The sequence below is a fragment of the Cervus elaphus genome, chromosome 15 (assembly GCF_910594005.1).
Source record: "Cervus elaphus chromosome 15, mCerEla1.1, whole genome shotgun sequence".
Lineage (NCBI taxonomy): Eukaryota > Metazoa > Chordata > Mammalia > Artiodactyla > Cervidae > Cervus > Cervus elaphus.
Genome location: NC_057829.1, coordinates 79,288,130 through 79,314,323, shown reverse-complemented (window position 1 = coordinate 79,314,323; position 26,194 = coordinate 79,288,130). Strand labels below are relative to the sequence as shown.

At 50.7% G+C, this 26,194-nt stretch overlaps 1 protein-coding gene across 1 annotated transcript in view; it reads left to right on the top strand.

Annotated features, from left to right (window-relative positions):
* HSPA12A (heat shock protein family A (Hsp70) member 12A) overlaps positions 1–24,308 on the top strand; it is a 76,017-nt gene extending 51,709 nt beyond the window's left edge. The window contains exons 6-12 of the mRNA XM_043925261.1: positions 4,592–4,708; positions 12,610–12,781; positions 16,346–16,432; positions 16,996–17,100; positions 17,792–18,050; positions 18,707–18,810; positions 20,033–24,308. Coding sequence (XP_043781196.1) covers positions 4,592–4,708; positions 12,610–12,781; positions 16,346–16,432; positions 16,996–17,100; positions 17,792–18,050; positions 18,707–18,810; positions 20,033–20,670 — 1,482 coding nt within the window. The 3' untranslated portion in view covers positions 20,671–24,308. The remainder of the gene's footprint in view (positions 1–4,591; positions 4,709–12,609; positions 12,782–16,345; positions 16,433–16,995; positions 17,101–17,791; positions 18,051–18,706; positions 18,811–20,032) is intronic.
* Positions 24,309–26,194: the final 1,886 nt, after the last annotated feature.

The window sequence follows — 26,194 nt, the reverse complement described above, 5'->3', positions numbered from 1 at the left end:
GGACCCACGGAAAGGGAGCCGCTGTGGGTCCAGTTCAGTTCAGTCACTCAGACGTGTCCGACTGTTTGAGACCCCATGAACTGCAGCACGCCAGGCCTCCTTGTCGAGCGCCAACTCCTGGAGTTTACTCAAACTCATGTCCATTGAGTCGGTGATGCCATCCAACCATCTCATCCTCTGTCATCCCCTTCTCCTCCCGTCTTCAATCTTGCCCAGCATCAGGGTCTTTTCCAATGAGTCAGTTCTTCTCATCAGGTGACCAAAATACTGGAGTTTCAGCTTCAGCATCAGTCCTTCCAATGAATATTCAGGACTGATTTCCTTTAGGATGGATTGGTTGGATCTCCTTGCAGTTCAAGGGACCCTCAAGAGTCTTCTCCAACACCACAGTTCAAAAGCATCAATTCTTCGGCACTCAGCTTTCTTTATGGTCCAACTCCCACATCCATACATGACTACTGGAAAAACCATAGCTTTGACTAGACGGACCTTTGTTGACAAAGTAACGTCTCTGCTTTTTAATATGCTGTCTAGGTTGGTCATAACTTTTCTTCCAAGGTGCAAGCGTCATTTAATTTCATGGCTGCAGTGAAAGGGAACCGCCGTGGGTCCAAGAAGGCCTCAAAGCAGGGGAGGAGGCGACCCTCTGTGGGCCTGAAGAGAGGAATCCCAAAGGGACTGACTGAGTGTCCAGAGGAAGATGCAGGCATGAGAGGAGGCCGGTGGGGGCAGGGTGTCTCCAGATTAAGACGAGGAGCCACAGGAACTCAGGGAAAATGTAGGACTTGAGAAAGTCCGTGACTTTGGAATGTGTTTCACGTTGACCCTGATGTGAGGACAGGCCTGAGCAGTCCAAGTCCATCTTTCAGGGGAGGCAGGAGGGGGAGGGGGCAGAGGTCATCGGGCACAATATGGGTGGGTGGGGGGTGGTTGTGTACCTGTCGGCTCAGGCAGAGCCTGCAGGAACTTTCTTCCAGCAGGGAACACGTTGTGAAGAAAAGCTGTCTGAGGAAATATAGGAACTGGGTCCTTCACAAGAGGCTGGCTGATGTTCAAGGGGCAGGTGGATTCAGAGTAGGGGACTGCTGCATGCTGGACTTGAATAAGCTTGAGTAGATTATCTCAGAAACCACATCCCTGGAGCGGTCTCCTGTTCACGAGGGACAGTCGGTGAAAGTGCCATGACGGGAAATGCCCAGTCAATGCCAGCTTCCTTCCCTTCCAAGCTGGTCTCCACCCTCTGGTGAGCAAACAGCCCAACCAGACAATTTTCCATACGGCTGGGAAAGCCCGTCATTCATCTTTGAGGCTTTTCCTGTTTAAAGAGTTTAAAATAGGCTGGATGGTTAATATAGGCGGCACCCTTAGCATCCCTCCCAACCCATCACAGTCTCACCTACTTTTACAGCCCAATGCAGACCTAAAAAGAAATAAGTTCAGTTCAATCCCACCGTCATGTCCGACTCTTTGTGACCCCATGGAATGCAGCACGCCAGGTTTCCCTGTCCATCACCAACTCCCGGAGCTTGTTCAAACTCATGTCCATCGAGTCAGTGATGCCATCCAACCATCTTATCCTCTGTTGTCCCTTTCTCCTGCCTTCAATCTTTCCCAGCATCAGGGTCTTTTCCAAGGAGTCAGTTCTTCACATCAGGTTGCCAAAATATTGGAGTTTCAGCTTCAGCATCAGTCCTTCCAATGAATATTCAGGCCTGATTTCCTTCAGGATTGACTGGTTTGATCTCCTTGCAGTCTAAGATTGCCATCTTGACCTCCTGTTAGAAAGTGAAAGTCACTAATCATGTCTGAGTCTTTGCAACCCCTTGGGCTATACAGTCCATGGAATTTTCCAGCCATAATACTGGAGTGGGCAGCCGTTCCCTTCTCTAGGGGATCTTCCCAACCCAGGGATCAAACCCAGGTCTTCCACACTGCAGGCGAATTTGTTACCAGCTGAGCCACCAGGGAAGCCCTCAAGGAAATAAAACATGATCAAAAAAATAAACACAAACATAGACACAAACAGAAAATGACTGTTTTACCAGCAATCCCACTCCTGGACATATATCCAGAAAAGATGAAAATATACATGCAAATTTTAAAAGATACATGCGCCCCAAGGTTCATAGGAGCATTATTTATTATACAATAACAAAGACATGTAAGTAACCTAAATGTCCATTGACTAGATGAATGGGTAAAGAAGATGTGGTACATATATATACAATGGAATATTACTCAGCCATTAAAAAGAATGAAATAATGTCATTTGCAGCAACATGGATGAACCTAGAGATTATCATGTAAGTGAAGTAAGTCAGAGACAAATATCATATATCACATATGTGTAGAATCTAAAAAAATGATACAAATGAACTTCTGTATAAAACAGAAGTAGATCCATAGACATAGAAAACATACTTATGGTTACCAAAAGGGAAAGGGGTTGGGAGGGATAAATTAGGAGTTTGGGATTAATAGACACTGTGCTGTGCTATGCTTAGTCGCTCAGTCATGTCTGATTCTGCAGCCCCATGGACTATAGCCTGTCAGGCTCCTCTGTCCATGGGGATTCTCCAGGCAAGAATACCAGAGTGGGTTGCCATGCCCTCCTCCAGGGGATCTTCCCAACCCAGGGATCGAACCCAGGTCTTCTGCATTGCAGAGGGATTCTTTACTGTCTGAGCCACCAGAGAAGCCCAAGAATACTGGAGTGGGTACCCTAATCCTTCTCCAGGGGATCTGCTCATCCCAGGAATCGAACTGAGGTATCCTGCCTTGCAGGCAGATTCTTTACCAGCTGGGCCACCAGAGAAGCCCTTAACAGACACTACTATGTATAAAATGGGAAAAAAAACAAGGACCTATATATAACACAGGGAATTGTATTCAGCGTCTTATAACCTATAATGGAAAAGAAGTTGAAGAAGTATGTATATATATATCTCTCTACATACATACATACATATATATGTATGTATATATTTCTGAGGTAGCTCAGTGGTGAAGAATCCGCCAGCCAAGCTGGAGACACGGGTTCCATCCCTGGGTCAGGAAGATCCCCTGGAGAAGGAAATGGCAACCCACTCCAGCATTCTTGCTTGAGAAATCCCAGGACAGAGGAGCCTGGAGGGTTATAGTCCATGAGGTCTCAAGAGTCAGACATGACTTGGCGACTAAACCACCACCACCAGGTTTGTTTTCAGATTTGCCTGGTGATTGTGGCAGCAGGAGGGCAGGGGCAGGTGTAATGAGCGTTGATCAGTGTGGTCTTCTCTGGGCTGGATGTTCCCCATGTCCTCTCATTTATTCTTGCCAGTAATGCTAGGGGTTACTGTTACTCTTCTCATTTTACCGGTTGGAATACTGAGTCAGAGAACTTTTCTAGAGACATATTTTATCTTCATGGGCCTGGTTGAGACCTCTAATGCTTCCACCCATCCTGTTTATCCAGGTGGGTCTCACTGATTTTTTTAAGTCTAGTTGATTTGCAATGTTATGCCAGTCTCTGCTGTACAGAGGAGTTATACACATATATACATTTAAAAAATATATTCTTTTCCATGATGGTTTATCCCAGGAGACTGGATATCGTCCCATGTGCTGCGCAGCGGGACCTTGTTGTTTATCCATTCTAAATGTAATAGTTTGCATCTACCAACCTTAAACTCCCAGTCCATCCCTCATCCTCTCCCTCTTCTCCTTGTCAACCACGAGTCTGATCTCTGTGTCTGTGAGCCTGTTTCCATGTGTAGATAGGTTTTACATTAACTGAAAGTCAAGGGTAGCACCATTCTTGCTAGGTCATGTTGTTCATACCCTTCCCATCCTGCTAGGAAACCCCCCTGATGTGCTGGGCTTGCAGTAAGGTGAGTGAGTGACAACTCTGATAACAAATGCCACCAGTTGCTAAAGATTCCTGTAGGCCAGGCACCGTTCTGATACAGGACCAAAAGTAACAATTTCTTTAAGACCTTCCTTGGCCTTTAGTGTCAAGATAGACCTGGGTCTGGGTGCAGAGTTTGGCTCTGCTCCTTTCTAGCTGGTCAGTCATCATAGAGATACTGAATACATCTAGGCCTTAGTTTGCCATCTATAGAAAAGGGGCCATGCCTACCTCTTCCAGACAGGATTCTCAAATGGGTTCATGGAGGTGAGGTATGGAAGGAGCTTAACAAGACTGACATGGCAGAGGAAGCTGTCAGGAAGTAGAGCTCTCAGAAAGTGATCAATCCTCCCAACAATGATATGATATGATATATTCCCAACAATGATATATTCCCATTGTGCAGATAAGGAAGCTGAGGCCTGAGAGGTGGTCACTTGCCCTAAGTCACAGGACTAGGAAGTGACCAAAGGCCTCAGATCTGCCCGCCTCCACCTACAGCCACATCCAGTGAATGAAGGAGCTGGCAGCTCCCTGTTTGCTGAAAATTCAGACAACAAACTCTTGTTCCTGACACTGGTTAAAGTTCAGGGGGCTGTGGAAGAGAGGCCCCAAGAGTTTGTGACCAAGAAACCTGGATTTTCAGGGAAGCTGCGAGAAGCCCAGTTCTGTTCCCTTGACCTGCTGCACTTTCTCTGGCTTCAGGAGCTGAGCGACCAGGCGGGTTCGGAGTTCGAGAACTCTGATGTCAGATGGGTCATCACAGTGCCCGCCATCTGGAAGCAGCCGGCCAAGCAGTTCATGAGACAAGCTGCCTACCAGGTGAGTGCGAGGCTGCGGGGGGGTGGGGGCCCAAAATGCACACGGTGGTGGCCGTCACCCCCTCAGCTGTCCCCCAGCATTCACAGGCCTCCTTGGGAGGCAGCGAGAGGTCGCCCACAGCCAGGAGGTCAGGAGCCTTCTCATTCCTCAGCTTCCTCCCGGGGGAGGCTAAGGGGTCTGATGGACTAGGGGAGGGGCTCACTCGGTTTTCTTTCTGGCTTTATTCATTTCCAGGTCTTGTTGTTCAGGCCTGTCTCTCTGAGGTCAAGGGCTGCCTCTCTGAGTAGGAAGCGGGGTAGGGGGAGAGGCCCCTTACACTGAGGAGGCCAAGGGGGATGCCAGGCTGTGGGGCAGGGGGGTGGTGTCCTCTGGGCTTTGGCACTTTGGGCAGTAGGAGCACCAGCAGCGCCGACGGCCAGCCCATCCTTCATGGGTGCTGGAGGGCATCACTGGTGCCACAAACCCTCATGGCCTCCACCCCTCACACTTGCAGACAACTTTTGCCGCAAAGGGGCTCCCGTGAGCGGCTGACTTCATGGCCGGAGTGGCTGGCCATACTGACCTGCTCTTATGATCCCGGGACAGTGCTTAGTCCCCTGGGTTAATAAGTGAGAGCTCACCCTGGGGCCTGGGAGTCAGCTTCCAGAACCTTCCACCTGAGCAGGCTGAGGAACATCACCCAGGTCATAGATGTCCTCTGCCATGCCTCCCGGAGTGAGCTGCCCTTCCCAGGAGACACACCCCTAATGCTGGATCTGTGACCACAGACTCAAAGGAAAGGATGGACCTTTCCTTTCAAAAACCTCAACTGAATCCACCCTGAGCACCAACCCTGGAGAAGGAAATGGCAACCCACTCCAGTATTCTTGCCTGGAAAATCACATGGATAGAGCCTGGCTGGCAACACTCCTTGGGGTCGCAAAGAGTCGGACACGACTGAGCAACTAACACACACACTGAGCACCAAACAGTCAGATGGCCCTGCTGCTGCTGCTGCTAAGTCGCTTCAGTCGTGTCTGACTCTGTGCGACCCCATAGACACAGCCCGCCAGGCTCCCCCACCCCTGGGATTCTCCAGGCAAGAACACTGGAGTGGGTTGCCATTGCCTTCTCCAATGCATGAAAGTGAAAAGTGAAAGTGAAGTCGCTCAGTCATGTCCGACTCTTCACCACCCCGTGGACTGCAGCCCACCAGGCTCCTGTGTCCATGGGATTTTCCAGGCAAGAACACTGGAGTGAGTTGCCATTGCCTTCTCCTCAGATGGCCCTGGGCACCTTCAATTGTCCTGCATGCCTGGGGCTTTACTCCAGTTCAGGGAGGAACAGTGTCCCCTCCTTACCCCACCCCCATTCCCCTCCTTCCCTCCACCGTCCCAGCCTGTCTCCTCTGCTCTCCCCTTCCTCTGTTCATCGTGAGAATCTGGTTCAGTCTATGCATCTGCCAAAAATAGATTTGTTTTTATAGGGATGAGGAAAGCGGGTGGAAGTTCCAGAAACAGACAACTTCTTTAAAGAGGAAGAGATCCAAGTGCAGTTTCACTGCCCACAGGAGCCCTGGGCATCAGGGAGCTCTTCCTAGGTGTCAGCCCTCAGGCAGTGTCCAAGGATCCAGAGACGGGACCCGGGGATCCGGGTGTCTGCTGAGACACTGTCCAGGGGCCTGAGTTTTCCCAGGAAGGATCCTCAGGATTCATGGTTTGGACTTTTTTCATTTTCCAGCCCTCAGGAAGACTTCAGCAGCAGACATGTGACCTGGAACCGGGACAGTTCTTATTTTTAGCCTGAAAAAGAAAGAGGTGCAGAGACTGGTAGATGCATCAGGGCTGTGGAGTCCTGGGCCGGCTCTTTAAGGGCTGCCTCTCTGGGTGGGTAGTGGGGGAGTGTAGGGAGAGACCCCTTACACTGAGGAGGCCAAGGGGGGAGCCAGGCTGGGGGGGTGGGGGGTGGTCCTCTGGGCTTTGGCACCTCGGGCAGTGGGAGGGCCAGCGACTCCTGGGCAGGGCCCAGGTGTCCAGCATGGGTGGAAGGGGTGGGGGGATTTGCTTCCTGAGGCCAGGAGATGCCCTGCCAATGGATCTGTCCTCTCCTTACCAGGTAACGTTTGTCCAGGGCCCTGTTAGTGCAGCTTAATTTGGGGCTCTTTTTGATACTCATGTTCAGTTTACAGTCACTGGACGGATTTGAAGACGGCAGGGACCATTTGTTCATTCATTCTTTGTTCACACTTTCATTTATTCATTAAACAAGCCTGCGCTAGCGGCCTTCTGTTTCAGGATGCAATAGGTGCTCAGGTCATGCAACAGGGGCCCTGCTCTCAAATCGCTCACATCCAAGTGGCTCATTGAAGTCATTTGTACTTCTGGGAAGGGGTCTGTAGCATGTTAGGGGCACCCTCGTCAGCCTATCTTCTGGAAGAGTCTTCAGGACAAAATGAATGGGGTTTGCTACTCTCCCAAGTTAGCATCTCTCCATCTCTTCCTTCCTCACCTCCCATTTATTATACAGAGTGAGAATGGTGACTGTTAATCTTATGTGTCAGCTTGACTGGGCCTAGGGGTACCCAGATATTTGGTCAAATATCATTCCAAGTATTGCCATGAGGGTGTTTCTGGATGAGATTAACATTTACATTGATTGACTAAATAGAGCAGATTGCCCTCCCTGAGGTGGGTGAGTCTCATCCAATCAGTTGAAGGCCTGATTTAGAACAAAAGTCTGAACCTTCCTGGGTAGAATCAGAGGGAAATCCTCCTGCCTGCCTGCCTTCAAACTTCAAAGGGGCATTGCTTCCCCTGATTTTGGACTCTAACTGGACTCTTCCTTGGTCTTGAGCCTGCTGGCAAGGGAATTGTACTGTCTGCCCTCCGGGGCCTCCAGTTTGCCGACTGAAGTCTTAGGATTTGTCAGTCTCCACAATCCTGTGAGCCAACTCCTTATAATAAACCCCTTTCTACCTATATAAACATTCTGCTGGTTCTGTTTCTCTGAAGAAATCTGACAAATACAGAACCTGAGCAAAAAGTACAGCTCCTGGCTCACCTAGCTTCTGAGACCTGAGCCTTCCCAGCAGCCCTTCCACCAGAAGTGCGGCCCATCGGCCTGGCTTCACGCAGATGAGCAGGCAGGGCAAGCAGGATGGTTTTCCATCAGGGCAGCTGGGAAACTGGTCAGCCCACCCTGCTTGCATGTGGCAAATGGAGCCCCTCCTTCCAGGCTCCTGGGTCCAAGTTCATGGCACTGACGTGGCTGAACGTCAACCTCCCCTCCACCTGGTGGAGGCGGAAGAGGCCTGGATGAAAAGAGAGACAGAAACAGGCCTGGGGAGAAGCAGGCTGGCAGGGGGTGGGCCTGGGGCCTGAACTTGCAGGTCTGTGATTCACAGCCAGTGAGGGCTGCCCAGCACTTGACGTGGGGGCAGCTTCATCTGTAAAACCCCCCAAACCCCTCTTGTGTCAAGTGATTGCTGAAGAAGTGGGTTAAAGCTCCATCTTTTATGATCCACCTTCTTGGGGCAGCTTTAGACCCTTTAAGAGCATTCACTGGAAAGATGGCAGCAGAAAGAACAGCTGATGCCTCTTCTGAGGCCCTCAGAAAAGAGCTAGAATAGGAGATAGTGCCACTCTGTCCTGCGTGAATCATGCATAGGAAGTAGTCTAGTGTCTTTCTAGATGAATTTTGCTTAAAATGTGTAGCTCTCATAGGTTCCAGAAACCTGTTAAATAAATTATATTGCCATACCCATGATGATCTCATCTAACACGGAACTTGCATTTGCCTCCCTTTCTGAACAAGCTGCAGTGGAAGATAATCACATCAAGAAAGAAACCCAACCCCGTGACACTCAGAAGCCCAGCAGCTGTAGCTCTTTGCAGCTCAATGCCAGGCCAGCCAAGCACTCAACTAGTCTGGCCCTTTTATGCAGCTGTGGACACAGCCCCTTGGCGGATTTTCCTGGCTGACTGCAGGGCCAAGGAGCAGAGAAGTTGGGGTGGTAACCGCCGTGTCCTTGGCCTCCCTGGAGTGTGGTTTTCTTACCCCGCCGCCCCTCCCAAGTGGAGCTTGTGACCAGGAAGCCAAGCTCTAAAAACTAATACTACGATGGAACTGTTGCTGGCCCAGATGTGGAGAGTCAGATGGAGTAGCCTGCTCTTGGTTCAGAGGCTTTCTGATTGTAGAATCCTCAGATCATGCCTGCAAAACTCTCTTGAGAGGTGGCCCGAAGATTGCAGAAAGGTTGACTGGAGGGATGGGTGATTCATTCATTTGGCAGCTACCCTCTCAGCACCTACTGTGTGCTTCGGGGCAAGAAGACCCGACGGCTGCCCTTAGAAAACACCGCTTCTTGCAGGAGAGGTTAGACAGGTCCGCATGGATTGACGGTGAGAGGCAGAACATGCCACGTGCTGGGCCGGGGGCCGAGCAGAGGGAGAGCTCACATCGAACAGAAACATGGCCTTGGGATACCAGCTCCAGGGGTAGAGTTACCAGAAGTGGAGAGCGAGCTGTTCCGCCCTGGTTGACCCTGACCCGATCCCAGGCAAAGACCCCTGGGGTCTCTTGTAGCCGCCAGGCCAGGGGGCTTCTGCTGAGAAGGACGGGGAGTGTTTTATAGAGAAACTAAGCTTACATTTCAGGGCACGGCATCCTTCTGCTCAGAAGGACATCTGGGCTTGTAAGAGGCTGGTGGAGATGTCTGCATTTCTTCCTTTTCTTGGAGTCTCCCTGGCAGCTCCGAGAAGCCTCCTGGGGAGACGGAATCTGTGTAGAGACAGCTGTCTTCTCTGGCCTCTCTTTTCGCCTGTGGCCTCCCTGAGCATTTGCTGGTGGGGACATGGCCCCTCGATCTCACTGGGGAGTGGGGACAGGGGCTGGTTCAAGCAGAGGAGTGTGGTTACTTGGTCCTGGGCCTCCCAGACACTGCCGGCCCCCTACCCCCCACTGACCTTGCCTTTCCCCCGCCTCCGGTTTGGGGTCCTCTTCACTCTGCTTCCATCTGCATCCTCACCCGGCTACCGTGGGGAACTCCTCACGGAAATGGGTCAAAGCTTTTGCTGTGGAGCTGAGCCCAGCCCAGCTGGGGAGGGACAGATGAATGGTCCCCCAAGGGGTGCAGCCCCAGCTCTTTGGGGGCAGATTCGGATCAGTCTGCTTGTCTTTCACATCTTCAGGATGTGGGAGCATCCCGGTGGGAGGTGGTCTCAGTTACACACCAGGGACCCTCGGACGCCCTTGAACTGTATCATTCTACTGAAGACTCCTCACTCCTCTGGACTTGATGTGATTTTCCATGGAGATATGTCACATGTAAGTCAGCCTGTTCAGAATTTCCCGGAAGGCCTGGAGAGGAACGAAGGTGGCTGTCTTCTCTGCTCCTTTGTCCCCTGCAGTCCCCATTGCCCCAGACAGGCCCTGGACCCAGCTGTTCTCACCAGCCACGTGGGCACCGCCTGGCCGGCGGACGGGACGCGGCAGCAGGAATGTGCCTCTCCTCCTTCACACCGAGCCCTGGGCACCACTCTGCTCTGCCCTCCCCAGCCTCCTCCCATCCTGAGCTTTGCAGGAGAGGCTCGTGTATCCCAGGCCCCCTGTTGCTTTGTTGTTCATCTTTCCTTCTTCCTCAGTCCACGTGGTGGGAGCCGGGCCTGTGAGCTCCTGGTCTAGAAGGGTCTTGGCTTTACGTACAAACCCACGAGGATGGAAGAACCAGGCCACGAGCACTGTGCCGTAGACAGGGCTCCTCCTGCTGGCACTCTGGAGTTTTTCTTCTGGGATCCTGGGGAGAAAAGTTCAGAGGTTCCCCTGTTCCTGGCAGCACTTGCCGTGGGTAACTTGTGGCATCTTTCATCAGGCATTTTAACCCTTGGCTGCCTTTCTACTGAGGATGTCTGATGAGATCCTGCGAGAAAGTGAGGCTGGGGGAGGGGGCACTTTAATCCCTTGGACTGGAATCTTGTCACACCCCTGCGTCAGGCACCCACTGACCCGTGTAAGCTCAGGGCAGACCTGGCCTCTTCGACCTGGGGACCCCGCCGATGGGCAACAGATCCTGCTTGTGTGGTTGGGCTCAACCCAGGGTACGAGGCAGGAAGGAGGCAGGTTTCCGGTGGAGGGTGAAGGCATGTGCGCTTCCATCTGGTTTTGTAAAGGACAGTCTTCCAGAAGGGTTCTGCCCTTGGCAGACATTTAGTTTTGGCAAAGTAGAGACTTTGTCACCTGCCAGCTGATGGTATCTCATTGAGACCTAATTGATTGGTTCATTTGAGATAATACGGTTATTCAGGAGAACAGATGGCAGCAGGTGTAGGCAGTCCTGTCCCAGACTAAATGAATGGAGATCACACCTTCAAACCAGTTCAGGAGGGGAGTGTTAGGGGCACCCAGGAGTTCTGTCAAAGCATGGAGGACTGGGCCCCACTTCAGTAACTGGAGTTACTAAGAGCAGGAGAGCTCGGAACCAGTTCAAGAGCTAGTCTGTCAGGCCTGGGCTGGCTCTGTCACTTCTGTTGGCTACCCTGGAGCCTAAGACTGTCCCGGTTTGGGCACTGAGAGATCAGTGTCCCGGGAAACCCAGGACAGTTGGTCACCCTACCTCTCCAAGCCTTGGTTTCTTTCTGCATAAAATGACGGAGTTGGACAAAAGGTGTCTGTAATTTTTAACCTCAACTCCCCTCCCTTCCTTGTCCAATAATTGACCCTCCAAAGCCCCTTCTGCTCATGACCCTAGGCTGACTCTTCCCCATGGGTCATTTACGAGTGTGATGTTAGGCAGACCTTTGTCCCTGGCTGACAAGATGAGTCTGTATCTCCTGGGGCCTGGGGAGAACTGGGGGCCTTCTCCAAAGTGGATTTTGCACTCGGGGAGCATCCCGGGTTCCCTCGGAGATGGCAGCAAAGACAGCAAACACAGCGGTGCCGGAACTAGCTACTTTTAGTTTCCCGTTGTGTTGGCAACCAAGGACATCCGTGCACATGGGCAGCTTCAACAAGCAAGCCACACCTCGTGCTCCAGGTCAAGGCCAAGCCAGTCTGTGTCTCTGCGCACCCTCAGAGGGGTGTTCCCGAAGCCCCCTGGCTGCCCTTCAAGAGGTCTGGAGGGGTTGTGGCTGGAGCAACCCAGGCATCACGGGGCAGAAGCACATCTTCTGTGAACAAGAGAGGGGCTTTGCACAGGATAACTGCCAGTGGGCTTTCCCCCACATCTAAGACCTGGGGACTCTGTGGATTCCAGGGCGGGGGTGAGGGGCTTTCTCCTGGAGCCCCCTTGGTGCTCTGGAGATAACAGGTCAGATGCCCACCTAGCAGATTGAGTCTCACACAGCTGAGGCCCAGCGATGGCCTTTCTGTTTCCCAGGCCACCGACCATTGGGGTTTGCTAGGCGTCGGTCCTACCATTTAGTTCTGGAACCAGAAACAGACCACCATCGGACTTCCATCCTGGGTTGGTTTTCTAAGTTTTGGGTCCTTTGCCCCTTTGGGCTTCTCAGCTGTGGGCCAAGCGGGCCAAACATGCAGGCGGCCTTGAGGCTCACAGAGCCTGGCACTTGCCAAGAATACTTGTACATTGGCAGCCCATTCCAGTACTCTTGCCTGGAAAATCCCATGGACAGGGAGCCTGGCAGGCTGCAGTCCATGGGGTCGCAAAGTGTTGGACATGACTGAGCGACTTCACTTTCACTTTCTTTCTCTCCTTTGCCCACTCTGTTATGTTTGGATATCTGGCTTAGGGTTCAGCACCCAGTCACCCCCGATTTTAGGCTCTGCAGGGGCCTGTGGAGGGAGTTTCCCTGACAAGCAGAGCGTGAGCACCCCTTCCTTGGGGGTGCTCACTCCCAAGGCGGGGGTGTCCTCGGAGGGGCCCCATCCAGGGAACCCGGGTCCCAGCCTTGCCTTCTGTCTTCCAGGCAGGCCTGGCCTCCCCAGAGAACTCGGAGCAGCTCATCATTGCCCTGGAGCCCGAGGCAGCCTCCATCTACTGCCGGAAGCTGCGGCTGCACCAGATGACTGATCTGAGCAGCAAGGCCGCGGTCAACGGGTACAGCTCCAGTGACACAGTAGGAGCTGGGTTTGCACAGGGTACCTGCTCTCTCTCTCCCCTCCCTGCCGTCCCCCTCCGGCCCCCTGCATGTGTCTCTGCCTCGGAGTTTGCAAAGGCACCCAGTGCCGTCAGGAGACCTCCAGATGCTTCTGGAGGAGGCTGGACTTAAGTACCTCTGGGTTCAGCAACCCTCCCCCCGACCTGGCCCCTCCAAGGACCCTGTAAACTCAGCAGTGGTTCCCCTAGTTCATCACCCACCCAAGTGCCTAAGGGGAGGACCCTTCTCTCCAAGAACGTGAGAGCAGTCCAAGAGTGGCTCTTGGCCATGCATTTTACTAGGCTTTTAAAGCTTTCCTATTAACTGATTCTTAATCTAATTCCACTGGCCTGTTATTAATGCCTCCATTAAGACTGTTGATTTATCGCTGACTCATTCATTGGGGCCGCTTTGATGCGCTCATTGTGAATCTTAACTATAAACCTGAGACAAGAGGTGAAAAGGGCAGACTTGCCCTGAGGGGTTGATGCTCATTTAGGAAGGGAGCCCTTCCTAAAATGAGCTCCCTGGAGCTCACCGTCCAGGGAGATCCAGGATGGGTGTTTTAAGGGCCTTTTTCTCTCCAATATTGGGTTGGCCAAAAAGTCTGTGACAATTTATGAAAAAACCTGATACACAAGTTGCTCATAAGCTTGCTCCTCAGAACTGCTTTCCCCTGGAATGCAGGGCTCTGTAGATCTGTTCAGGGCTATGGAGTCTGCAGAAACCTTGGGTCAGTCAGAGCCACGTGGGTGAACACGGGTGCTTAGGAGCTGTGGGGGGTGGCACTGTGCACCCCAGCTCTGAGCTCTCTGCCCAAGTGAGGACTTCAAGAGCAAACACCCTCCTCCCCACCACCCCCCATCACTCCAGCCCATCTCCATCCTGCCCCGGAAGGCCCAGGTCCTGGAGGAGGAGAGGGATGACATGAGTGAGGACTGTTACCCGTTGGTCCCGAGCTTTCCTTGTTGCCCATCTTGAAGCCTGTTTCTGCACTGCCTGGGGTGCTGGGCCCAAGGCTCACCTTTGGCGGGTGCACATTCCTGCCCAGACAGGGCTCTCTTCCTCTTTACTAGGTGACTCTGGCCCAGCGGCCACTGCTCTGCATTTTTAACCTAGGATGGAGGAGTCTGGGAACCTGAGCCTTGAGACAGTGGCAAGAAGTTCACTTGTCACCAGGCTGCTGCCCCCTCAGCCTGCCAGGGCCATGTGTTTGCCGCCCGGATCTGATTCACCCAGAATGAACGGAAACAGGCTTCCCTCCAAGTCTCGGGGCTCGATTTGCCTTTTTCTCACAAGGCTAGCCTCACTGCTAACTAAACCCAATGCATTCACGTTTTAAATATTCAGGATCGTTGTTTTAATTGGAAAAAAGAGGAATGTCTGACTGGGCTCTCTATTTCATATACTGATTCTTACTCAGTTGTTCATAGATAGCAGCTCATGCCACAATTAGCTGATTCAACACAGCTCTCCTTGACACTTCTTAAGTACAACATTCACATATGAGGGAACTGTTAGAATGCTTGCCTTTCCCAAGAGCTCAAGAGTTTTTGTTTCTCTTTCTTTTAACATATCCTGTCATGCCCACGCTGCCCCATGTCTGTGCCTTGTGGAATTTGCTGTTGTTTTCTGTGCTCAGAGGGGTGTCTTTGGTTTTTGAAATCCTCATGTTGTTGGCCACCACCCCTCAGAGGGTCGGTGAGGCAGGGGTTCCATCTTAACCTTGCTTTTTGGTGAGAACCTCCCTTCCAGAAGGACAGAGTGCTGTGTGGGAAGGCCTGGCAGACTGCTTAGTCAGGGGACCCAGGATGGCATCAGTAGCCTGAGCCCCCCCCGGCCATTCTCTGCCCTCTGATGCCCCTCCCTGATGGACGCCCAGTGGCCACCACTGAGGAGACCAGAGCTGCCACTCTGTCCCCAGCACTGCAGGGTTTCCTGTTGGTATTATTTGACTCCAAAAAGACTTAAGGACGTCAGTAAAGGCTCCATTTTTCACAATCGTGGGCATATGTGCCTGAAAAACAGGATTTTTTGAGAGCTCAGAATGTATTAGCCTCACTTGGCCGTTTTTTACACATGCCATTTTCTTAGCCACCTAGACTGTCTTAGAAAGTCAGTACCCACTGCAAAGTGTTCAATGTAAGTTCATCTGGAGCTGGGAATAGGGGAGACACCCTGAGTTCGGGGACCCCTCCCAGGCCTGCCGGAGCTCTTTAATCAGGGATGGCCTGAGGAACTTAAGGCTGGCCCGATGTTGATTTTTTGCCATTCTAATCCCCAGAGGAGATGTTCTTTTGTGAACACTGCGCTCCTTGCTGAAGGAGGCTGGAGGGTCAAGGGTCCTTTATTGGATAACAGGCAGCAGATGGATTTGTAGGGCTGAGGGACTAAAAATGTGGTGGGGGGCCGAGTGGTGGATTAGAGCCTTAGTCTGTAAAACCAGGATTGCTCTAAGCTGTTCATGGTAGGGGTCGTTTGTTGGGTTCCCTGTCTCATACTAGGTGCTTTGCTTTCCTCATCACCTACTGTGTGCCTGTTGTCACAGTGGGTGCTGACAACAAATCCGAGGGCCAGTCCCTGCTCAGCCTGCGTGGAACTTGAGTCAAGGAGTATCATCCCATTTTATGGATGAGGAAACTGAAGCCGAGAGAGGTTAAATGATTTGCCCCAATTCCCAGCGTGCCTGTGCTCTGGTGCTTCCCAGGCTCCCTCTCGCAGCATCTTTCCCTCGTTTTAACATTCGTGTTCGGCTTTTTCAGACTTCACTCTAAAGCGTTAAGTCTCAAAGGCAGGGGGTCCGCGGTCTGAGGCTTCATTTCAGGCCGCAAGACAGAGTCGTGGGAACGCCAAGTCCCTCGACCTCCCTGACCTGGATTCCTCGTCTGAACACAGGACGCTGATTTGGGCCCTGTCCGTCTCACGGGGCTGTCGGGAGCCAGCGGGAGATGAAATACCCATGCCAGGCATCACAGCCACGAACTACCCCAGCCACCCTTGGGCTGTCCCGCATTGTGCAGGGAAAAGGCGGCTCCGGCTTTGCTAGGTTCAGCCGCGCCACCTTGTGGCGGAAGAGCATATCGACTTCAACGGGGTCTGGAAAGGGCTCCTGGCCGGTTTATCCCAGATCCAGTTAGGAAAACATACCCCACATTCCATGTATCAGACCAAGTTCCTTGATGTGAAGTTATTTAACCAAGCGCACTGCAGGCCATTTGGCAGACAGCTTCCTCCCTGGGGCAGCAGAGCCAGGAAACTGACCTATTTTATTTCCATTCCCCTGAAACTGTTCCTGGAGGAAGGGAATCTCACCACGGTGAGCTTTTCAGCAGGGCACTGGCTATCTCCAGGCAGATGAATAGATGGAGGCTGGCGGCAATAGCTCCTTGCTGTGGAAGAGCTGGCTTTGTCATCCCCCATGTTGTATTTATGTAATCACTCTGATCAAGATCACCGAATGTTCTGTTCCCAAACCTCCCATGCTCTTTCACCTCCACTGACTTCAGGGACTGTGTCTCTTTCATGCTTTCTCACCCGTTGTTATTTTCTTTGTGTTGGCCGCTAGCTAAGGAACACATACGACGTAATCGGCAGAGTCGGACTTTTCTGGTGGAGAATGTCATAGGAGAAATCTGGTCCGAGCTGGAGGAAGGTAGTGTCCTTGAATGTTGTTTGCCCCTGCTGGATTTTATGTGTGTGTGTGTTGCCAAAAATGCATTCCTATTTGTTCCTTTTACACTTTTGGAAAATGTTCCAAATCGGTCTTACAGACCTGCTTCCCCAGGGAGAGCTCTTTTTGGAGCTGTAATTTTGCACGTTCTAAAACCATATAGGCGCTTCAGAAGAAAAGTAGGAGCTGGAACTCACCAGCTCCAGAGTAAGCCTTGTGTTAAACATCAGGTCATTCGATGGTGCTCTTACCTTGGCAGGAAGTTGGCGACTTGTACGTGCCAGGTATGCACTGTCGTGTGACATGAATGCTTTAGTCCTAAAGATTCATTCATCTGTGTTCACAGTCCATGCTAACCGGCACTTCTGGGCAGACATTATCTCATTCTCTTTAGTCATGAATCACTCGCTGTGCTGCTAATAAGCAAAACCATTGTATTAATGGGTGTTGATGGAGCTTAGCTGGGTACACCGTCATCACCTGCCAGATTGTTCCAGGCCACAGTGGACAAGCGGTCTGTATAAAGGATGGCTGTTTTGTACCAGGTGACAAGTATGTGGTGGTGGACAGTGGCGGTGGCACCGTAGACCTGACAGTCCATCAGATACGGCTACCAGAGGGACATCTGAAAGAACTGTACAAAGCAACAGGTGAGCCTGAGAAAATGAGGGAAATGGCTAATTTTCTCATACCTGAGCTGTTTTGCTCATTTCTGATTTCTCTCAGCATCTCATTCAATGCCATGAGCATGTGGGATTATGAGCAGTATGGATGTGTGAGACCAGAGACCAAAATGCCATTAAATGGCCTTTAAACACAAACCGCCATAACTTGGGTCCGGGCCTAAAGTGAGCCTGTTTCAGATCCTGGCCATGATCATCACCTGTGATTCGGTGCTGTGGCTAAGCTTTCCCGGGAGGTCCCAGGATGAGACCATCAAAACCAAAGAACGTGCTCGTCCTCTTAATGGGCATGGGAAGGATGAGTAATTAGTAGATCACAGGGACTTGGTGAGGTCTGCTGGCTTTCCAGACGCTGTCTGGAGATTTCTTGGGCAGGAATGCCATGATGCTTCTAATTAGTTAAATGCACTGATTTTATTTAAAATGTAAATAATTTTAAACTGATTGCTGACGAGTGATTTCTATAGGAAAGTTTTCCCATGTGGAATAAGAATAACCTAAGGGTTTTAAAGAATAAGTAAAAACACACAGCTGCGGTCTGCTGGCTAAGTGGGCCCATGTTTGAGCTACTGTCTTTGGCAAAACCCAGGGTAGGCTGCTTCTCAGACTTCGGATTCTGTTTCTAACAGAGTGGTCTCCCATTTTGTTCTTGATCCAGGTGGACCCTATGGATCTTTAGGAGTAGACTATGAATTCGAAAAGCTTCTGTGTAAAATATTCGGAGAGGATTTTATTGAGCAATTTAAAATCAAGCGTCCTGCAGCCTGGGTTGACTTAATGATTGCATTTGAGTCTCGAAAAAGAGCGGCTGCCCCGGACCGAACTAACCCACTGAACATCACCCTGCCCTTCTCCTTCATTGACTACTACAAGAAGTTCCGGGGACACAGCGTGGAGCACGCCTTGAGGAAGAGCAAGTGAGTCGGGCTCACGTTTAACTTAGGACAGGGGTAGAATATGTTGATGGGAGGGAGGAAGGGGGTGTGGACTCTGATTTCCAGTCCTACACACTTGCTGTGTGACCTTGGGCAAGTGACTCAACTTTTCTGGTCCTTAGTTTTTTCATCTGGAACATGGGCATGATAATTCCACTTAGCTCAAAGGATTGCTGTGAGGGTGAAATGAGTTCATATACGCTTAGCACAATGCCTGGGACCTAGAAAGTGCTATCCATGTGTTAGCTATGATTATGCACTAAAAAGTTAAGCTTTACGAAAGCAGGGAAGTTTGGCTCCTGCTTTGTCCCCAGTGTCCACAACAGAACCTGAGGCATAGGTAGTAGGTGCTCAGTAAATATTTGTTGAATGAATTATCACCCTGTCTTTTGCATGAGACTTTGGCTTTCACCTTATCAGGAGAGGGTTGGCCAGAGCCCAAAGTAAAGAGAAATGGAAGAGGTTGTGCCTTAGCTTTTAAGTTCCTAAGGGTCTAGATCCTGGTGGTTTAGGGTATTACTAAGGGGTCTTTGGACTTTCAGACCCCCTTGCCCCCTCAGACGTGATAGCTGTTCTGCCAGGGCCCGTGACTTGGGTATCCTTTCTACATTCTCACTCTCTCTCTGCCCGCCCCACAGTGTGGATTTTGTCAAGTGGTCCTCACAGGGGATGCTGAGGATGAGTCCAGACGCCATGAATGCCCTTTTTAAGCCGACCATCGACAGCATCATTGAGCATCTCCGTAAGTGATCAGCCAGGGCTTGGCCACTCCCTGGGGCAGAGCCAAGAATGGGGACTGGTGTTTCCAGCATCACCCACCAGTATATGTGAAATCAGGATGGCAGGGGGTGCAGAGTTTGGCGCCATGGGTCAGGGCCCCGGCAGGAGTGGGCAGGGCCTGGGCATGTACGAGGGCAGCTGCTGGGCCACAGGTACTGCAGAGCAGCCCAGAGGCCCTCCTCACCTGGGCTTTCTGTTTGGCTTCAAAAGTCAGGGAGCTGGGACCTCTAAAGCAATATTCTCATCGAGTGACAGGCCTTAGTGAATGGATGATCCTTGGTTTATCAGAATAAATTAGAAACCCTAACCTCTGCTGGGAAGGAGGAATGGTTGTGTAAACCAAAGAAAGGTCTATCCCCCGCAGCACCCCTCCAACACACACACCAGGGCCCTCTCTGGGGACACAGTAGACTCACCAGGGCCTCTTCCAGTATCCAGGGCCTTCACTTCCCACTCCGTACCTAGCCAATCATAACCCCCAGGGGCGGGGTGGGAATGTGATGAAAACCAAAGAATAGTATTTCTAACAGCCTGCCTTGACTCACTTCAGAGAACCGCAGGTTTGGAGAGGGTGATGGGGTATCCACTTACACCTAACAAAGAACTACCTAAACTGATCACCGTCTCGCTGTGAAAATGGGTTTCTGCTTAGCAGTAGCTTGAGTTTTTATTCCTGAGCATACTGATGTACAGACCTCCTTTCTTATTAATATATATTAAAAATAATATATATTTATTTTTGGGTGTGCTGGGTCTTGTTGCTGCCTGAAGGCCCTTCTCTGGTTGCAGCGAGTGGGGGCTACTCTCCAGCTGCAGCGCGCGTGCAGACTTCTCAGGCAGTGGCTTCTCTTGTTACCAAGCGCAAGCTCTAGAGTGTGCGGGCAGCTCTAGAGTGTGCAGGCTTTAGTAGTTGTGGCACATGGGCTTAGTTGCCCTGCGGCAGGTGGAATCTTCCTGGACCAGGGATCAAACTGGTGTCCGCTGCATTGAGAGGCGGATTCTTAACCACTAGACCACCAGGGAAGCCCATCAAACCTCCTTTCCTTAAAGGACTAGCTCTATGAAAGTATTCTGAGTTCAGACCAAAAGTGTCCTCCATTTGGTCCATTCCCCACATCCTCAGGCCACCCAGTCCCCCTTGGCTTTTGGTGACAGGTCGCTTGTCCCTTCCTCTTCCCTTTCAGGGGACCTGTTTCAGAAGCCGGAGGTGTCCACGGTCAAGTTCCTCTTCCTGGTGGGCGGCTTCGCCGAGGCGCCCCTCCTGCAGCAGGCGGTGCAGGCTGCCTTCGGCGACAAGTGCCGCGTCATTATCCCCCAGGACGTGGGCCTCACCATCCTCAAGGGCGCCGTCCTCTTCGGGCTGGACCCCGCGGTCATCAAGGTGCGCCGGTCCCCGCTCACCTACGGGGTGGGCGTGCTGAACCGCTACGTGGAGGGCAAGCACCCGCCCGAGAAGCTGCTGGTGAAGGACGGCACCCGCTGGTGCACCGACGTCTTCGACAAGTTCATCTCCGCCGACCAGTCCGTGGCCCTGGGCGAGCTGGTGAAGCGCAGCTACACCCCGGCCAAGCCCTCCCAGCTGGTCATCGTCATCAACATCTACAGCTCCGAGCTGGACGACGTGAGCTTCATCACCGACCCCGGGGTGAAGAAGTGCGGCACGCTGCGCCTGGATCTCACCGGGGCCAGCAGTGCCAACGTGCCCGCCCGCAGGGAGATCCAGACCCTCATGCAGTTTGGGGACACCGAGATCAAGGCCACGGCCGTTGATATAGCCACTTCCAAGAGTGTCAAGGTTGGGATCGACTTCTTAAATTACTAACCGACCATCCCTGCCGCCTTTCCCCGCCGTGGACTCGGCTCACCCGCATCTGCTGACCTCAACCCTGACTGTTCTTTCCTTGCCCTTGACCCTTGCCATCACCCATCTGAATTCCAGCGGGGAAGATGAGAACAGCCAGGGCTAGACATAATTAGGGGATGTTTCTGAGGGCACACTGGAGTCAGAAAAACTGTCGGCAGTGAAGATAGAGGTTGGGGAATTGGAAGTTTGAGCATCCTAGAAGAGCAGCTAGTGTTCACAGGTGAAAGTGGTGGAATGCCCGCCTGACAAGGGAATCAGTACATTTCTGCAGCAGTGATTGGGCTGGGGTTGAAAGAGATCTCCCTTCCGTAAACTTAGGATGCCCTATCACAACCTTTCCAGATTTGAAATATGATCTTTGAGCTAAGAGGAGACTCTTCATCTCTCGGAGACTTTTCTTTTTACATATTTTGGATGGCAGTCCATATAAAATGCCATCCATCTGCAGTTAATTCCTTTTCATCATCATGTGATTGGAAGTGGTGACTCAGTGGGAGCTTGGAGGGTTTTTTTAGCTGGTGGGAGAAGCCTGCCTACACTGGGCACTATTTTAGGTTCTCATAATTTAACTTCCAAATGGGTTCAGTGGAGAATAACTGCAGCTTCAGCTAATCCGCTAGGATTTGTGAGTGGGAGCGCTGACACCTCAGATTTTCAGCAGGTGAAAATTTGCTTCGAGGGAAATGGATATCAAGCTACTGACATACCCCAGGTTATTTATATGCTGGGAAAGAACTCCCCAAAGGCCAAATCCTGATTTCTGAATTCATAAGTAATTCAAGTTAACCTTGGTAGGATTCTGTGTGAGAAAATGAAGTCGCAGGTTGCCTTGTTCACATCACCAAGCCTGGGTGTGAACACGGGATCAGGCTTTGGAGCAGCCCCTTTCCTCAACTAGCACACATATTTTCAACTAATTCCCTCCTCCCAGCTCGCCCTCATCTCCCTAAGAGTTTTTGGCCATTTAATTCCACATTTTGGAAAGACTACATTAGTGATACACAGGCAGAGAATCTGTTCTACGAAATGTTTTGTTAAAATCTTCCATTTCTAAACTTGAACTGAAGATTTTACCTACAGGCATTCAGAGATCCGTACTGAATGAATGAAGCTGTTTTGTTTTTTTGTTTTTTTTTTTCCAAAGCAGATCTGCGGATCTCCCATGCAAGAACCGTCTGGGGGCTTCTTAAAAACAGGTTCTTGGATCCTCTCCCTTTTATGAACTTGAAAGGGAATCCGAATCTGCATTGTTTAGTAAATGCCAGAGGGGACTGTGGCTGAATTGGAATCTGAAAATTCCCAACTAGGTTTTTCGAAAGCTGGGGCACAGACTGAAGCCTCTGGTTAGGTTCCTTGAGGGAGAGGATCTACAAGTGAAGGGCCAGGAGCCCACCCCTTGCCCTCTGGGGAGTGGGGCTGGAGCTCCACCTGGCTTGGGGAGGCAGGGCCTGGGAGGAAAGAGATTGGAAGAAAGGCAGCCGAAGAATGGGGCAGATGAACCAACTGGTGTGTGTGCCTGCTCCCCATCCTTCCCCACTTGCAAAGCCAGTCTTCCACTTTCAGGAGCCAACTGCAGGAAAAGAATCCAGAACCTGACGCACAGCCCTTCTGATCTGTTCAAAGCTGTCTTTTCCACCTGCTGGAGTTCAGTCAGTTTTAAATCACTGAAGGCATGCATAATAAAAGAGGGGAAGATGGTTGAGCCATGCATAATAAAAGAGGGGAAGATGGTTGAGCCACGCATAATAAAAGAGGGGAAGATGGTTGAGCCACTAACTTTGAACGCAAGTCCGGATTCACAAACCCATTATCACAGCCCATTATCATATGCAGATTTTAAACAGTATTTCCAATTTCATTTTAACGCGTCTCCTTTTTCACATCGCTTGCTGCAGAATTCCCTACTAGAATGTGAAACACAAACACAGCAAAGAACTGGAAAATGCTAGTCACATCCTTAGGAGCCGGGTTTCGCATCCAGGCACAAAGGTGTGCGCGCTAGGGTCCTCTTGCTGCCTGCTCTGCTTCAAAAGCTTAATGTTCTGGGTCATTCTTTGGTGTTGCCAGCCATACTCTACAAACAAGACTTTTCAATTGAGTTATAATATAATTTTATGTACATATAATATTAGAAAATTGTACAGAATCTTGATTTCTACAATGTGCTTTTCTTGTTAAAAAAGAAAAAAGGGGAAAATGCTCATTGAATTTTGTTGATGACATTGCTGCCTTTAATTTTCCATGGCTTCATTTCTTGACCATGCTTAATTTGTACTGATGCTAAGCTATGGACTGTGTGTGTAGACTCAACAATAGACAGAGATGCCTAGGGTCAGAGTCCTCTAAGAAATAGACCAGATGGGTCGACAGCTTCATCAGAGCTTTCTACACATGCACATCCTTCCCAAAGGTTCACAGTTTATATTTAAAGAAGCATAATAATGTATTGATTCTCCTGTCCTGTCTTTGAGAGCTGAACCGTCTGGCTCTGTAAGCCACATGACTGTGCAGAGAAACCGCCAAAAAATGTGCCCTGCAGGGTTGTCAACCTCTCCTTTCCAGGCAACGCAATCACTCCGAGGGCAAAATGGTGATGTTTTCAGGACACCAGAATCAAAGGAAGGAATCGGGTAGTACACAAATTCAGCCTTCCTACTGGATTAAGTGTGAGTAATAGAGTCAAGTCCTTTTTGTAGCTAATGTAAGGCCTTTCCCGCCTTCTGTTAAGGATGTCTCCTTGTCCACTATTTCTCTTCAAGGAAATGGTTGAAATTTGCAATGTTGGCAAAAAGATAATGGAGAGGGGGTGATGATTTTACTGGATTTTCTTCTGTCCCCAGAGATGCAGTCCTAATAATCACACTTAGAATCCTCAAATCCATCCCTCCCCTCTCTTCCCCCCACCCCCAGAAATATTCTAGAGTAAAAGCACCGGATAGGTACACTTGGGGCACGTTTTCTAATCTTAGAAAGTTTCTAAAAGGCCTGTTGTCTTGACCCATTATTCAGTTGTCCCTGGCATATTATCTGAGGTTCAGGTTTCTTAGAAGAAGACCTGTCAAAGGATCTCCTTTGTACACAGCAGGCATTAATAAATGTTGAATGACAGACAAGTTACAGAGACATGATAGGAAAAAGGAGACATACAAGTGCTTTTGCAGATGGATGGCTAAGATGAGTCCAGATTACAGAGCCTGCCCTACCCCTAGAATGTTATTTAGATCAAGTTTAGTTTTTAGAGTCCAGGTCTGGTTAATTGCCAGGGTGGCAAAGAATCGCATGCACCAATATAAACAGGAGTCAAAATGCATTATTAGTCGAAGATCGAATCACACATGGTAGAGATGAAATAGCTGTGATTAAACTGCATATTTATGCTGGGAAACGGCTTAAGTGGATGACTAGTATAAAGTTGTTGGCCATAACATCACATCTCTCATCTGCTTGGAATATGGAACTGTATTCTAAAATATCAGCCATTGGGGTCTGTTCACTAAAGGATAAATTAAAACACAGAACTTTGCAGCAGTTCACAATTTGATTGTATCTGCAAACTTCTTCACAGATGTCTAATAAAGCAAAACTCTGGATCTCATATGGCCTGGACTTTTTTTTTCCCCACTAAATTTGTAAATGGAATTATAGATACATTACTGACCTTCCCCTCTACCCCATCTCTGGTGGAAATTAATTTTCAGGTCCTTTCTTAGGTGTTACAAGCTTTTTTAACTTTCACTCCAATAAGACAGGCTTTCCTGATGGCTCAGTGAGTAAAGAATCTGCCTGCAAAGCAGGAGACACAGGAGACATGCATTCGATCCCTGGGTCAGGAAGATCCTCTGGAGGAGGAAACAGAAACACACTCCAGTATTCTTGCCTGGAAAATTCCATGGGCAGAGGTCTGTTGTCTTGACCCATTAGTCAGTTGTCCCTGGCATGTTATCTGAGGTTCAAGTTTTTGAGAAGAACTGTCAAAGGATTTCCTTTGTACACAGCAGGCATTAATAAATGTTGAATGACAGACAGGTTAGGGATCCCATAGATGGTGGGCTACAGTCCATGGGGTCCCTCAGAGCTGGATACAGCTGAGTGACTAAGCACACACACCAATAAGACTGGCTCCTCTGTTTACTGGGAACCAAGCCTTCATCAACATCCATTGGCCCCCTTTCTCTTGAGGCCAAAGAAAGCAGCCCCACCAGAAAGAAGGCAGAAAAGCCACAGTGACCACTCACAACTCCACTGCACCTAAATGAAAGTCATGTAAAAAGAAAAGCAAGAGGCCAAGGATGGATGACTTGGCTTGTCCTCTGGTGTCCCAGCAGGCACACCTAGCTGGCTGCTGAATCTAGGGTTTTGTGTTTCTTCCAGACTCTAAGTCTGGGTCAACCTCCATCCAGAGGTGGCTCTAAAAACTTCTGGAGAGTCAGAGGTGAGCCCTAGGACCCTGCCGTTGTTGTTCAGTCACTAAGTTGTGCCCGACTCTTTGTGACCCCATGGACTGCAGCACGCCAGGCTTCCCTGTCCTTCACCATCTCCAGGAGCTTACTCAAACTCATGTCCATTGAGTCAGTGATGCCATCCAATCATCTCATTCTCTGTCGTCCCCTTCTCCTCCTGCCTTCAGTCTTTCCCAGCACCACGGTATGAGTTCTTCCTAAGGGGGTAGCTCCATTGAAGTTTCATCTGAAGTTCAATGCCCATGAGGAGAGGTGGGGAAGTCTGGGAGGTGGAGTGAAATGTGTATTGTGGAAGTAGGGCCATCAGGCCGTCGGGATGCAGTTTGCTCATCTGTAGAGGGGACAGCTGGAACTGGCAGTCTGTTCAGGCCATGCAATCCCTGATCCGGGTCACACAGTGGGCATCTTGCGTTCAGACCCATGTGAGAGTTCAGCTCCCATAAAATGAGGATGGTCAGAAGGAGTATGGTACTGCTGCCCAGCATCCTTCACTGGGTGCTCGGTCCCCTTCTCACGCTTACTGCCCTGGTCCACCTGGAGATTCTCCTAGTAAGGGACACCAGGCTGCAGGTGCAGGGGTGTGAGAAGCCCAGGGGAAGCCGCCTGGACAGAGCCTCCCCGTCCCTCCCAGGCTGCTCCCCCCAACCCTGCCGAGGCCTGTTCCCACCAATCCTCTCCCCCACAGCCCAGGCTCCCCGGTGTCCACATAAGAAAAGCTGGCTTTGAGCCGGATTCCTTAGTGCACGCCCCCACCCAATTTCCACACCCAGAAAGGCCTCACCTGCGGGAGACCATGTACCCTGAACAGAGAACAGCTTCGGAGGCAAAATCTTGCTGGGGAAATCCCTGGACTTCACCCCAAGAGCAGACGCTGAGCGAGTCTCCTCTGACTCCTGGGGGTGCTTCCAGTCGAGAGGCAGAAAGCTGAGGAAGGGGGAGGGGCAGGCGGCGGGGTGCGACTCCGCCCCCTTTCTCCTCCCTTCGTCCCGCGGGTGGGGTGAGCGCACAAAGGCCGGGGGAGG